Source organism: Panthera uncia (assembly GCF_023721935.1).
Source record: "Panthera uncia isolate 11264 chromosome B3 unlocalized genomic scaffold, Puncia_PCG_1.0 HiC_scaffold_1, whole genome shotgun sequence".
Classification (NCBI taxonomy): domain Eukaryota; kingdom Metazoa; phylum Chordata; class Mammalia; order Carnivora; family Felidae; genus Panthera; species Panthera uncia.
In genome coordinates, this window is record NW_026057582.1 from 75,665,960 (window position 1) to 75,682,339 (window position 16,380).

At 38.3% G+C, this 16,380-nt stretch overlaps 1 protein-coding gene across 1 annotated transcript; it reads right to left on the reverse strand.

The window, feature by feature from the left end:
• Positions 1 to 14,746: 14,746 nt before the first annotated feature.
• Positions 14,747 to 15,703, reverse strand: LOC125909015 (olfactory receptor 4F3/4F16/4F29-like). Its single transcript, XM_049611954.1, has one exon. The coding sequence runs from the start codon at positions 15,683 to 15,685 to the stop codon at positions 14,747 to 14,749; it is 939 nt and encodes a 312-aa protein (XP_049467911.1). The 5' UTR covers positions 15,686 to 15,703.
• Between the last annotated feature and the right edge of the window lie 677 nt (positions 15,704 to 16,380).

The following is a 16,380-nucleotide window of genomic DNA, read 5'->3' on the forward strand; positions in this document are numbered from 1 at the left end:
GAACTCAGAAACCGAAGATCATGACCCCAGCCGAAGTCGGACGCTCAACTGACTGAGCCACCCAGGCGCCCCCCACCCAGTTTCCACTTTTAAACAAGGGAAGAATAGTGGTTTAATTCTGATCTAGTCCATGGAGACAGAGTGAAAGTGTCCACTTAACTGCTCCTACAAAAGGAAAATAGGTACTAACGATGATCAGCAGCTAAATTCCAGTGTGCATTTGTAGTGTCCTGAGTCCCACCCTGTTCAACACACACACAGCATTGACCTCTCACCACACCCCCACCACAACCTAGAATGTAAGAAATGACAGATACCTCAGAGATCCTCTAGTGACCAGCTGACTGCCTTCTCGGCCCAGGTCTGTTCATCCTTGTGCTGCCAGCACAGATAGCAAACAAATCATAAATAACATGGGCTCACCTCCAATTCAAGAATGCATGACAATTCTGGAGTAATTTTTAAAGTAGATCAATGGTTGGGGTCACTCAGACAAAGATCTATAACCCTCTACTTCCTAACCTGAGTTGCAAATTGCTGATGAGGTTGATTTTAACATAGAATTACCAGAAAACAATAAAATTCACAGAGAAACATCTCCATCTCATCCTCCTACAGGTTTCTCCACTAGTTTGCTCCTCCGGAGATGAATAGAAGGAGCTCAGGACAGAAGAGCAGAAAGATGTACAGGAATGCTCACTGGAGCTTCCTGCTCTCAAAGTGCTTGTTTTTACTGCTATCAATGCAGCAAGCCTTGGACAAGCTGTTGTTGCCGGGACCTGAATGAAACTGCTAGTGATCATAAAATCTGCTTATTTTAGAGTTAGAAAAACCATCGTAGAGAAAGGATAAACAGCTTTACTGAAGCTAACCAACAAGCTGGTGGCAAATCCGGAATTAATATGGTTGACTCTTGGTTTTAGTCAATCCAGTTTATTTCCACTACCCCACACTAATTTTGCTAGAATGGTTCCAGTTGAGCATCCAGTGAGTGGCCCAGGAAATCATAGTATATCAAAGCTAGTTTCTTCAGCATGGTCCAAAATTCTTATTCTGCTGCTACTATATTCTATATCTGGAGACCAACATTCAAAACACATCTGCAAATGTCACTAGAATAGCTCCTCCAATACAGTTCACAATGACATGATTGACTCCACTCGTCTTGCTGTCTTCTCTCTTTTGGTTGTGAATTTATCCACTGTCCTCTCCCTGTTGAATAATAGAATTAATTCATTTCTTCCAGTTGATTACATCTCCCTTTTCACTGCTCTGTGGGTTTTCACTTGAAGCTCTGACCAGTATCAAACACTGTGTCCATCCATCTAACTCACCTGAACCCATGCCAAAATGATCATGGACTTAGAGAACCACAGAATGCAGAGCTCTTACCTTTGAAATGTTATTGTCACCTGGCATAATAAGCCATATGTAAAACCTCCAAGCAGGAAACACAGCCAATTAGCGGCACTGAAAAGTTACTTGAGTGCTTCTGTAGAGACCTGGGATTGTCATCGTACTATGTTTAGTCAAGGGAGTTGTATCCTAGAACCATGGAATTTAGCCACAGCAAGCAAAGGGAAAGGTTAGTAATAGGTCACTTCAGGGAAGAAGAGAAGGAAACTAGGGATTTTTGTGGAAATTGTAGATTTTGTCTTTTTACCCCCTTGATTTTCTGATTTGCGAAGGAAGAAACTCCATAAGAATGAAAATGTACACCAAAGCACCTGGGTGACTCAGTCAGCTGAGTGTCCAACTCTTGATTTCAGCTCAGATCATGATCCTAGGATCATGGGATTGAGCCCTCTGTCTGCCTCCATGCTGACTGTGGGTCCTGCTTAAGATTCTCTCTCTCTCTCTCTCTCTCTCTCTCTCTCTCTGCGCCCCTCTCTCCTGCTCACACACTGTCTTTCTCTTAAAAAAAAAAAAAGAATGAAAATATACACCTTCAAACAAGTGAAAACAATGCTTATCATCTCTACAGGAAGGAAGAGAGGGAGAAAAAGAGGAAGAAATGTAGGGCTCCATTGTGGCACTGGAATGTGTCCCATTCAAAAGGATAACCAAAGTAGAAATAAAAGGCATCCAGGGGCATCTGGGTAGCTCAGTCAGTTAAGCATCCGATTTCTGTTCAAGTCATGACCTCACAGTTCGTAAGCTCAAGCCCCACATCAGGCTCAGTGCTGACAGCTCAGACCCTGGAGCCTGCTTTGGATTCTGTGTCTCCCTCTCTGTCTACCCCTCCCCTGATCATTCTCTCTCTTTCTTTCTCTTTAAACATTAAAAAAAAAAAAAGGCATCCAAATTGGCAAGGAAGAAGTCAAACATTACTATTGGCAACCTACATGGTACTTTATGTAGGAAACCCAACAGACCCCACCAAAAAATTGCTAGAACTGATCCCTGAATTCAGCAAAGTCGCAGGATATAAAATCAATATACAGATATCTATTGCATTTCTATACACCAATAATGAAGCAGCAGAAAAAGAAATCAAGGAATGGATCATGTTTACAATTGCACCAAAAAACATAATATACCTAGGAATTAACCTAACCAAAGAGGTGAAAGATCTCCTCTCTGAAAACTACAGAACACTTATGAAAGAAATCGAAGAGGACACAAAGAAATGGAAAAACATTCCATGTTCATTGATTGGAAGACCAAATACTGTTAAAATGTCTATACTACCCAATGCCATGTACACATTCAATGCAATCCCTATCAAAATAACACCTTCATTCTTCACAGAGCTAGAACAAACTATTTTAAAATTTTTATAGGACCAGAAAAGACCCTGAATAGCTAAAGCAATGTTGAAAAAGAAAAGCAAAGCAGGAAGCATCACAATTCTGGACTTCAAGCTGTATTACAAAGCTGCAGTCATCAAGACAGTGTGGTACTGGCACAAAAGAGACACATAAATTAATGGAACAGAATGGAGAACCTAGAAATGGACCCACAGCTATATGGTCAACGCATCTTCAACAAAACAGGAAAGAATATCTAATGGAAAAAAGACAGTCTCTTCAACAAATGGTGTTGGGAAAACTGAATGGCTACAAGCAGAAGAATGAAACTGGACCACTTTCTTCCACCATACACAAAAATAAATTCAAAATGGATGAAAGATCTAAATGTGAGACAGGAAATCATCAAAATCCTAGAGGAGAACACAAGCAGCAACCTTTTTGACCTCACCTGCAACAACTTACTAGACACATCTCTGGAGGCAAGGGAAACAAAAGCAAAAATGAACTATTGGGACTTCATCAACACAAAAAGCTTCTGCACAGTGAAGGAAGCAATCAGCAAAACTAAAAGGCAGCTGACAGAATGGGAGAAGATAATTATAAATGCTATATTGGATAAAACGCTAGTATCCAAAACCTATAAAGAACCTATCAAACTCAACACCCAAGAAAACAATCCAGTTTAGAAATGGACAGAAGACATGAATAGACTTCTCCAAAGAAGACATGCAAATGGCTAACAGGCACATTCAAAGATGCTCAACATCACTTATCATCCCAAAAATACAAATCAAAACCACAATGAGATATCAGCTCATACCAGTCAGAATGGCTAAAATTAACAACTCAAGAAACATATGTTGGTGAGGATATGGAGAAAGGGAGCTCTTTTGCACTGCTGGTGGGAATGCAAACTGGTGCAGCCACTCTGGAAAATGGTATGGAGATTCCTCAAAAAGTTAAAAATAGAACTACCCTACGACCCATGTGTAGGGTATTCCCTACACATGTGTATGTGTATGTGTATTCCATTGCGTGTGTGTGTATGCGTGTATGTGTATATGTATATGTATACATGTATATGTGTGTATGTATATATATATATACACATATGTATATATGTATGTATATATATGTATATATACATACACACATACACACACGATGGAATATTAGCCATCAAAAAGAATGAAATCTTGTCATTTGCAATGACATGGATGGAGCTATAGCTATGCTAAGCAAAGTAAGTCAGAGAAAGAGAATACCATATGATTTCACTCATATGTATAATTTAAGAAACAAAACAGGTGAACTTATGGGGAAGGAAAAAAAGAGGGAAGCAAACCATAAGAGACTCTTAACTATAGAGAATAAACTGAGGGTTGATGGAAAGAGGTGGGTGGGGGGTGGGCTAAATTGGTGATGGGTATTAAGGAGGGCACTTGTTACATACAACTAAGTGTTGTATGTAAGTGATGAATCACTGAATTCTCCTGAAACCCAATATTAGACTATATGTTAACTAACAATAATGTAAATAAAAATTTGGCAAAATAAAAAATAAAGTAGGAATAAGATATGCAGATGTCCTATAAATAGTTAGCTAGTTCTTTATTATGTGTGAGATGTGGAGAGATGAAGAAGGTTTATAATAACAGCACTAGGGATGCACTCAAATGGTTGTGGAGCTGGGATGAGGAAAATCATTAATGGTTTAATCTCTCATAGGTTAGCTCCTTAAAAAGAAACATCAATGAAGCAGAAAATCCCTTCTAGTTATATTGTTTATCTTTACACCAAAAGTATGCAGAGAGTCAGTGATGTGGCCATTGATAAACCATCATTATATAGAGCACTCTGTATCAGTTACCTATTACTGTACAACAAAGTAGCTTAAAGCAACAACATTTTCCTTGCTCCTGAGTCTGCAGTTAAGGCTGAGCTCAGCTGGGCAGGTCTTCCATTGGTCTCACCTGGGTTTTCTCATGAGGCATCAGTTATCTGGCAACTTGACTGGGACTGGAGATTTTAAATGGCCTCATTCTCATGTCCAGGGCCTTAAGCTGTCTATTTGCTGGGCCTGCCTCTCCAGGAGGTCTTCTATCATTAGGTAGTCTTGTCCAAGCTTCCTTACAGGGTAGTAGGAATGCTACAGGACAATAACACAGAAGGTGCAAACTATGCTTCAGTTCTGGAATTCATTGAGTATCATCTTTACCACATTCCGTTGGTCAAGGAGGGGCATGAGACCAGGCCAGATTTCAGGTGGGGAAATCGATTCTACCTCTCGACAAGAAGAGGTGCAAAACATTGTAACCATGTTTCTCAAACAATTGGAGACTCCATAACTACTCATTCCGAGTTGTGTCTATTGGCTAAGTATTTCTTAGGTAGAAATACCCTTACTATAAGGACCCGATATATGTCCTCTAGGTTTCTATGGTGTTGTCGCTCCAAATTTTACTAACTCAAAGGAGTTAACTCATCAACTGTCTTCCGTTCCTGTATTTGTCTTCGATTTAACAGATTTGTAGTTATTAATTTACATTTTCTTAATGAATTTATATTGATACTATATATGAGACTAAGTAAGTTAAATCACATGACCTTCCACATTCTTCTGTGTGCAGGACAGACCACCTCCTAATTGTCAAAGAATATTCAGAATCACTGAAGCAGAGATAGAGCCACTTCACTTGATTTAAAAGGAGCCTAGAGGTCCTGTGGGAAAGTAATTTCTCACCATCAACACATACAGAACTGCCTAATAAGTGTGAGGTGTCCAAAGGAGGGCAATCTCATACATCTGAGAGAAAATCATTATGAAATCAAAAGACATCTGGCAGAGTAGGTGAGACTAAGCAAGTAAGTCCTGGTGTTAGAGCAGGGAGTATAATTCTAGATGCAAAATGAGGTTATGCATGACTCCCTTCCAACACAGCCTCTCCACCTTTTCCCCCCGCCCCTATCCCCCATATCCCTGCATGTTCCTGGGCTCTCTGGAAATGAGAGGGCTGTGATACAAAGAAAAGACCTGTGACAGTAGAACCCAGATCTCTTCTGTGGTAAGTCCCTTCCCACAGAAGAGGCTGTGAGGAAAAGTATAAAGCAAGCCAAAGGCTGGCAGTCCACAGCAGACCTCAGAGGTTCAGACAGTGGTATGTGGGCAACTAGCAACCAGCAGTTTGGGAGAGGTGGGCAATGACTCAAGCAGAAACCTGTGTGCCAGAGTGGCCCCTGTCCTTGAAGCAGAAGAATGGCTGTAGCATGGCCAACAGAACAAAGAGTCCATACTTATATGGGAATCTAACCACCAAGTACTTTAGAGAGAATACTTAGGGAGGAGAACCCAGGAAAAGATTTAATTTCTGCTTCTGAAGGATGTCAGAGAAATGAGACTTGGAATGTTGTGGTAAATGTGACATGTTTGTGCTTGGCGGGTCCTGCAGCTGGTGTTTTGATTGTCTCATTTTTACTTTTTTAACTTGATTGTGTGCCTGCTTATCAAATAGTGTGTGCAGACCTTTATTAAAATGTTGGATACCTAGATAAATATTTTACTTAAACCAAACATTGTCTCTTTACCAACCAAAAGATATGTAAGGACCAGGTTTACAAAATGAATGAACCTCTTCCCCTTCACCTAGAGATAGTCTCTACAATAAATAGTGTTGGGAAAACTGGATATCCATGTGCAAAAGAATGAAATTGGGCCCTTAGCTTACACCATATACAAAATCAACCCAGAATGGATTAAGGACTTTAAATATAAGACCTGAAATTTTAAACTCCTCCAAAAAACATAGAGAAAAACTCCTTGACGTTGATCTGGGCAATGATTTTTTTTTTATTTGACACCAAAAGCACAGCAACAAAAGGAGAAGTAAATAAGTGCGACTGAATCAAACTAAAAAGCTTCTGCACAGCAAGAGCAACAATCAATACAATGAAAAGGTAAGCTACAGAATGAGAAAAATATTTATAAATTATACATATGATAAGGGGTTAATATCCAAAATATATAAAGAACTCATACAACAGCATGGCAAAATAATAATCTGATTAAAATGGGCAAAGGCCTTTAATAGATATTTCTCCAAAGATATTGAAATGGCCAACAGGTATATGAAAAGATGTTCAAAATCACTAACCATCCAAGAAATGCAAATTAACACCACAATGAGATATCACTTCATTCTTACTAGAAAGGCTATATTTTTTTACCTTTCATTTATACACACACACACACACACACACACACACACACACACATAAAACTTATTGTCAAGTTTGCTAACATACAGTGTATATACAGCGTGCTCTTGGTTTTGGGGGTAGATTCCTGTGATTCATCATCCCAACAAGTGCCCTCCTAAATGCCTATCACCGATTTCCCCCTTCACTGCCATCAACCCTCACTTTGTGCTCTGTATTTAAGAGTCTCATGGGTTTGCCTCCTCTCTGTTAGTAACTACTTTTTCCCCTTCCTTTCCCCCATGGTCTTCTGTTAAGTTTCTCAACTTCCACATATGAGTGAAAACATATGATAACTGTCTTTTTCTGACTTATTTCACTTAGCATAATATCCTCCAGTTCCATCCACGTCGTTGCAAATGGCAGGATTTCATTCTTTCTCATTGCCAAGTAGTATTCCATTGCATGTATAAACCACATCTTTATCCATCCGTCAGTTGATGGACATTTGGGCTCTTTCCATAATTTGGCTATTGTTGAAAGCACGGCTATAAACACTGGGGTGCATGTGCCCCTATGAGTCAGCATTCCTGTATCCTTTGGATAAGTTCCTAGAAGTGCTATTGCTGAGTTTAGGGTAGTTCTGTTTTTAATTTTTTGAGGAACCTCCTCACTGTTTTCCAGAGTGGCTGCACCAGTTTGCATTCCCACCAACAGTGCAAGAGGGTTCCTGTTTCTCCACATCCTCACCAACATGTTGTTTCCTGAGTTGTTAATTTTAGCCACTCTGGTGTGAGGTGTTGTCTCAATGGGGTTTTGATTTGTATTTCCCTGATGATGAGTGATGATGAATGTCTTTTCATGTATCTGTTGGCCATCTGGATGTCTTCTTTGGAAAAATTTCTATTCATGTCTTCTTCCCATTTCTTCACTGGATTATTTGTTTTCGGGTGCTGACTTCAGTAAGTTCTTTATAGGTTTTAGATACTACCCCTTTATCCAATATATCATTTGCAAATATCTTCTCCCATTCCATCGGTTGCCTTTTAGTTTTGTTGGTTGTTTCCTTTGCAGTGCAGGAGATTTTTATCTTGATTAAGTCCTAATAGTTCATTTTTGCTTTTATCTCCCTTGCCTTCAGAGACATGTCTTCTCCTTCTTTGAAGGAAGAAATTGCTGCGGCTAAAGTCAAAGAGGTTCTTGCCTGTTTTCTCCTCTAGGGTTTTGATGGTTTCCTGTCTCACATTTAGGTCTTTAATCCATTTTGAGTTTATTTTTGTGTATGGTGTAAGACAGTGGTCCAGGTTCATTCTTCTGCATGTTGCTGTCCAGTTCTCCCAGGACCATTTGCTAAAGAGATTGTCTTTTTTCCATTGGATACTCACTCCTGCTTTGTCAAAGATTAGTTGGCCATACATTTGTGAGTCCAATTCTGGTTTCTGTATTCTATTCATTGGTCTCTGTGTCTGTTCTTGTGCCAGTATCATACTGTCTTGATGATTACAGCCTTGTAGTAGAGGCTAAAGTCCGGGATGGTGATGCCTCCCTCTTTGGTTTTATTTTTCAACATAACTTTAGCTATTTGGGATCTTTTGTGGTTCTACACAAATTTTAGGATTGTTTGTTCTAGTTTTAAGAAGAATTTAAGTGCAATTTTTATTGGGATTGCATTGAATGTGTACATTTCTTTAGGTAGTATTGACACTTTAACAATATTTGTTCTTCCAATCCATGATCATGGAATGTTTTTCCATTTCTTTGTATCTTCAATTTCCTTCGTAAGTTTTCTATAGTTTTCAGCATACAGATCTTTTATATCTATGGTTAGGCTTATTCCTAGGTATTTTATGGTTCTTGGCACAATTGTAAATGGGATCGATTTCTTTATTTCTCTTTCTGTTGCTTCATTATTGGTGTATAGAAATGCAACTGGTTTCTGTACATTGATTCTGTATTCTGTGACTTTGCTGAATTTATGTATCAGTTCTAGCAGCTTTTTTGGTGGAGTCTTGGGTTTTCCATGTAGACTATCATGTCATCTGCGAAAAGTGAAAGTTTCACTTCTTCTTTGTCAATTTGGATGTCATTTATTTTCATTTTGTTGTCTGATTCTGAGGCTAGGACTTCCAACGCTATGTTAAACAACAGTGGTGAGAGTGGACATCCCTGTCGTGTTCCTGATCTCAGGGGGAAAGCTCTCAGTTTTTCTCCATTGAGGATGATATTAGCTGTGGGCTTTTCATATATGGCTTTTATGACGTTTAGGTATGTTCTTTCTATCCCGACTTTCTTGAGGGTTTTTATTAAGAAACGATGCTGTATTTTGTCAAATGCTTTTTCTGCATCGATTGACAGGATCATATCCTTTCTTATCCTTTCGTCTATTAATATGATGTATCATATTGATTGATTTGCAAATATTGAGCCAGTCCTACAGCCCAGGAATTAATCCCACTTGATTGTGGTGAATAATTCTTTTGGTATATTGTTGAATTCAATTTGCTAGGTCCTTGTTGAGAATTTTTATATCCATGTTCATCAGGGTCATTGGCCTGTAATTCTCCTTTTTTGTCTCTGCCTGGTTTGGGAATCAAGGTAATGCTGGCTTCATAGAATGAGTCTGGAAGCTCTCCTTCTGTTTCTATTTTTTGGAATAGCTTGAGAAGGATAGGTATTAACTCTGCTTTAAATGTCTGGTAGAATTCCCCTGGGAAGCCATCTGTCCCAGGACTCTTATTTCTTGGCAGATTTTTAATAACGGATTCAATTTCTTCACTGGTTATGGGTCTGTTCAAATTTTCTATTTCTTGTCATTTGAATTTTGGTAGTGTGTGGGGATGTCTAGGAATTTGTCCATTTCCTCCAGGTTGTCCAGTTTGTTGGCATATAATTTTTCATAGTATTTTCTGATAATTGTTTGTGTTTCTGTGGTGTTAGTTGTGGTATGTCCTCTTTCATTCGTGATTTTATCTATTTGGATCCTTTCTCTTTTCTTTTTGAGAAGTCTGGCTAGGTTTTATCAATTTTGTTTATTTTTTTCAAAAACCAGCTCTTAGTTTCATTGATCTGTTCTACTGTTTTTTTGGATTCTATATTGTTTATTCCTGCTCTAATCTTTATTATTTCTCTGCTTCTGCTGGCCTTGGGGTTTCTTTGCTGTTCTGCTTCTAGTTCCCATAAGTGTGCTGTTAGATTTTGTATTTGGGACTTTTCTTGTTTCTTGAGATAGGCCTGGATTACAATGTATTTTCCTCTTAGGACTGCCTTTGCTCATCCCAAAGGGTTTGGACTGTCATGTTTTCATTTTCATTTGCTTCCATATATTTTTTAATTTCTTCTTAAATTGCCTGGTTGACCCATTCATTCTTTAGTGGAATGTTCTTTAAACTCCATGCATTCGGAGGCTTTCTAAATTTTTTCTTGTGGTTGATTTCAAGTTTGATAGCATTGTGATCAGAAAATATGCATGGTATGATCTCAATTCTTTTATATTTATTGAGGGTTTTGTGACCCAGTATGTGATCTGTCTTGGAGAATGTTCCAGGTGCACTCAAAAATAATGTGTATTCTGCTGCTTTTGGATGAAAAGTTCTGAATATATCTGTCAAGTCAATCTAATCAAGTGTATCATTCAAGGCCATTGTTTCTTTATTGATTTTCCCCCCAAATGATCTGTCCATTGATGTAAGTGGAGTAATTAAAGTCCCCTGCAATTACAGTATTCCTATCAATAAGATTGCTCATGTTTGTGATCAATTGATTTACATATTTTGGTTCTTTCAAGTTGGGAGCAGAAACATTTACAATTGTTAACTCTTCTTGATGGATAGACCCTGTAATTATGATATAATGCTCTTCTTCATCTCTCGTTACAGCCTTTAGTTTAAAATCTAGTTTGTCTGATGTAAGTATGGCTACTCCAGCTTTCTTTTGACTTTGGTAGAATGACTATTATCAAAAAGTCAAAGCAAGTGTTGGTGAGGATGGGGAAAGAAAGGGAGCACTTGTACAATGTTGGTAAGAATGTAACACAGTGTAATCACTAGGAAAATAGTATGGAGGTCCCTCAAAAAAAATAAAAAATAGAACTACCATGTGATCCAGCAAATCCAACTCCTGAATATATATCCAAATGAAATGAAAATCACTATCTCAAAAAGTTACTGCACTCCCATGTCCATTACAGCACTATTAACAATAGACAAGATATGGAAGCAACCTAAGTTCATTGACACATGTGTGGATAAATACACACACACACACACACACACACACACAATGTATTATTATTCAGCCTTTAAAGAGAAGTAAATCCTGCCATTTATGATAACACAGATGAACCTGGTGGGGGAGGTGCATTATGCTAAGTGAATTAAACCAGACATAGAAAGACAAATACTTTGCAATTTCATTTATATACAGAGTCTAAAAAAGTAAATAATAGAGTACCAGAGAATAGGATGGTCGTTACTAAGGGCTGGGATGTAAGATAAAGGGGAGATGTTAGTGAAAGAGTACAAGCTTTCAGTTACTAGATGAATAAGTTCTATGGACTTATGTACAGCATGATGACTACAGTTAATAATAATGTATATTTGGGGGCGCCTGGGTGGCTCAGTCAGTTAAGCGACTGACTTCGGCTCAGGTTATCATCTCACAGTTCATGAGTTTAAGCCCTGCATCAGGCTCTGTGCTGACAGCTCAGAGCCTAGGCTTCAGATTCTGTGTCTCCCTCTCTCTCTGACCATAGCCTGCTTGTGCTCTCTCTCTCAAAAACAAATAAACATTAAAAAAAATTTACCTAATAATAATGTATATTTTACATAAGAATAATGTAAGAGAGTAGATTTCCAGTGTTCTCACATAAAAAGGAGAGGGTTAACTAGGTGAAGTGATGAATATGTTAATTGATTGAGGTAATCATTTCACATTACATACAAAACATCATATTGTACAACCTAATATGTACACTTTTATTTGTCATCATACCTTAATACAGTTGGGAAAAAGAAAGAAAGAAATCCCTGTCTGCTAACTGTTAAAATATAAACAGCTTTTATTTTTATACCTACTAATGTGATGCAGAAACCACCTCAAACAACCTTATACTACTTCCTTTCATATTAACTAAGAAGAGGAAGTTTTGTGTGTGCCCGAAAGAGCTTTACTTGAAGCCTGGTGTTCAAGTTTTTTTCTTTATGTCCTTGTTCAGGTATAGAAGGAGCCTAATGCTATAGAATCAGTAAGCAGTTTACCATGTTAAGGTCATTTTCAGCTTTCAATCAAATAGTTGTTAAAATTGGCTCATCCTCTGCCTGGACTACTGCAAACTGTCTGTTTCTATTAGGCTGAAGGAACCCCAAGAGGTGTCCACTCAGGCTTCAGTAAGAATACTGAAATAACATGACTCTATCATGGACTAACTATCTCCAAGGAGTAGATGGTGCAATGCCCTCCACTCATGCAGAATTTCGTTTGAATACAAGGGAGTTATAAAGTCATTTTATCGTATAAATTACCTCTGAGTTTCAGCCCCTTTGTGTTTTTTTTAAAGTTTATTTATTTTGAGAGAGAGAGAGAGAGAGAGAGAGAGCACCCACATAAGTGAACAGGGGAGGGGCAGAGAGAGAGGGAGAGAGAGAATCCCAAGTAGCTCTGCACTGTCAGTGCAGAGGCCAATGCAGGGCTCAAACCCACAAAATGTGAGATCACGACCTGAGCTGAAGTCAGATGCTTAACCAACTGGGTCATCCAGGCGCCCCCAGTCCCTTTGATATCCATCTAGTAAATAGGTGGGTATTTTAATGACAGATTTAAATGACAGAACACAATTGCATTGTATTTTACTGAATTGATGCATGTTTTGTATTTGTTATTTTGTGTTATTAAGTAGAGAGAGAAAAGATAGGTTCAGATTTTAGAAGGACAGATAAGAGAGACCCACCAACTTTGAAGTGTGGTGATTAAGAGCAGGGATACTAGAGCAGAAGCTGTGTGGATTTGCAACCAAGCTTCGCCACTTACCACCTCTGTGTCTCTGGGCTAGTTAGTGTATCTTTCTGTGCCTCAGGTATATCTCCTATAAATAAGAATAATCATATTACCTACCTGATTGCTGAGAGAATTAAACGAATTGGTATATGTTAACAACTTCAGATAGTACCTGCCACATAAATGTTCAATAAATGTTGGTAAAGGTAGAGGTGGTGACAGGTGGACAAAAACAATGAATGGGCTTTAAAAAGCTAGTAAGAAAGGTGTTGGATGAGAAGGAGCTATGGCAGTCTCTACCAGGCTTGTAAATGACACAGTTAAGGGCAAGCAAAGTGATAATAAATCTGTACTGAATTTTATTTGGAGTGAATGCACATCTAAGTTTCCATTTGTCAAATAGAAAGGCATGTGATATTATGTGATCCTTTGATCACATAATATTTATAAGGCTGATATTCAAAGGAGCACCCTAAGAGGTCACCAGGAGAAAGAGAAGTATACACAAAGTTTATCAAGAGGAAGAGGAAAAAGGAACAGTTATACACAAACAACAACCATCACCCAAAGGCTAATTTTGCTAAAGAGAAATATCTCTCACTTGGTTAAGCTAATGTCTTAGCCCGTAATTGTCCTGATAAATATATATTTTAGAAATGAATGAACAATTTTAAATAAGTCCAAAATAACATCAGAAGAAAAGTGAATATAGAAGAATGAAATAACTTCCTAAATGAAGTCTGAAGCCTGAATACAATACTGTATGTTAAGTAACTGGAATTAAAATAACTTTTTTAAAAATACGTAAACTGAGAAAAAAAAAGAAGTCTGAAATCTGTTAGTGGCTTAAGAAGATAGACTCATCATGAAGATCTACCAAAAATTGCCAAATAACTGGGATATGAGTACACATGTGGCATTTTTAAAGAATCTTTAAAGTAAGTAGGCATTAATACAACTTTATAATAGTTTATGTTCATTATCTTGATCTTGGTAATAACTTCACAGTATATATGTATATCAAATTACCATATTGTATACTTTAAATATATATAATTCTATTTGAAGATTTCAGTTATTCCTCAATAAAGTTAGGAAGGGAACTGTGGAGATCTGATTCTCACCTTAGATCTATCCCTTAACAAAAGTTGGAACAAATTATCTCAAATTCCAGTTCCAAAATTTCATAATTCCATACATAATCAACAGCTCTAGGTAACCAAAGGAATGGGGTAATAGGAAGCAGATACCTTAGAGGAAAAAAAATCAAACCAATTGGTATTATGGCAGTTTGGTAGACAGTTTGAGGAAAGGACGTTAACCAGTTCAAAGCAAGGAAAGTATCACAGTGAAAAGGAATAACATGTAAATTTCCAACACTAAATCATTGAACACATTCTCTCTTTGGCACCTTTTGAGGGATAAAACTGTTGGAAGTGGTGGATTAAGGTGATATCTTGGGTTTGAGACATTTTCCGCAGTAATTAAAGAATGAATAGGAAGAATTTCTTACTTTATCCCCTCCCCCCCCACAATATAAATCAAGATAAAAATGCTTACTACACAGTTTTCATAAATATTAAATAATTACTATAAAGCATCCAGCACAGGAGGGCCTGAAACACAGAAGTGCCAATGTTAGCTCCCTTTATCATAATTAATTCGGGTGCTGGTGATACACAGAGACATGGTAAATGCTTAAATGTAACCTAGTACATAAAGTTAATAGAGATCTAAAACTTCAATTACTCTATTTTTTTGTGTTGTCATTGAGTGTGTAGGTAAAATTTTTTTAACCTTTAGAGTACTTAGGACATCCTCCTGTAACTCACAAGCTGATGACAGAGTTTCTTCATTGCTGCCTTCATCTCCTTGTTCCTGAATGTGTAGATGACTGGATTCAGAAAAGGTGTGAGAACTGCATCAAAGATGGCAAGAAATTTGTCCAAGTGTGATGAGGGGAAGGGCCAGGTGTAGAAGAAGATTAATGGCCCAAAGAATAAAACCACCACAGTGACATGAGCTGACAAAGTAGAGAGGGCCTTGGATAACCCACCTGAAGGGTGTTTCCAAACTGTGACCAGAATGATGATGTAAGAAATAATCAGTATAAAGAAAGAACCCACAGAGATGAGTCCACTATTGGCTGTGACCATGAACTCCAGCCTATTGGTCTCTGTGCAGGCAAGTTTAATGAGCTGAGGAAGGTCACAATAAAAGCTGTCCAATACATTAGGACCACAGAAAGGCAAGTCTACAACAAAAGCCAATTGGGCCACTGAGTGGATGAGGCCAAGGACCCAGGCTGCAGCCAAAATCAAAATGCACATTCGTGGGCTCATAATGGTCAGGTAGTGGAGAGGCTTACATATAGCAACATATCTGTCAAAGGCCATGGCAATGAGCAGCACCATTTCTGTTCCCCCAATAGCATGAATAAAGAAGATCTGAGATATACAACCCCCAAAAGAGATGGCTTTGCGTTTTCTGAAGAGGTCATAAATCATTTTGGGGGCTGCAATAGAGCAAACCCCCACATCAAGAAAGGAGAGATTGGCCAGCAGGAAGTACATGGGAGAGTGCAAGTTAGGGTCAGTACTCACAGAGAACACAATGAGGAGATTTCCCATTAGGCTTGCCATGTAGAACACAGAGGAAAATAAGAAAAGAAGAAGCTGGATCTCCCATGAATTAGAGAGTCCCAGGAACACAAACTCATATACCACAGATTGGTTGGCTCCATCCATTGCCTCTGCAAACAGAGGTGACACTAATTTTACCTGGAAAAAAAAGTAAATAGAAAATAAACTTTGTGGGGAGTCACTGACTGCATGAATTTCATATCGTAAAGAAAAAACATTGCCTTATTTTACACAGCCAAAACACGTCTAATGTAACCCCTTAAACTATAGTTGCATAAAATAGGTAGTAACTCATTGCTACAAAGCACGGCTTCTAACTCCCTAGTCTCCTTAACTTCCCTAGGTTTTGGTAAGAGAAGATTAAGCAAAATCTTCTGCTAAATCCTAAGGGTCATGAGTGGCAGGCCAGGAATGCCTAGAATAACATGAAAGAAGAAGGAAGAAATGGAAGCTAGCTCATTGATTTCTCCCTCAGTGTGTTACTCCTGCCCATGGAGTCCCCCAAAATTCAGGCAACTTCTGATGATCTTCATATTCCTCACCCCTTTGATTACCTTCCATATGCAATGCTATCAGTCTCATTACTACTCTCTTATGTTTGGCCTCATGCTATTGCATTTTACCAAATCATGTTCACCTTTTCCTCTCCAAGAGAAAAAGATCATGTAGAAAACCTAAAGGTATCCAGCTGTTGTTGCACAGCTCATGGAGTGGAAGTGATCACAGGGTTTGAGCTGTAAGACCATATGATAAAGTAAGGACAAGCCAAGAGATGTCTTTCCTGCAGAATCTAAACATGG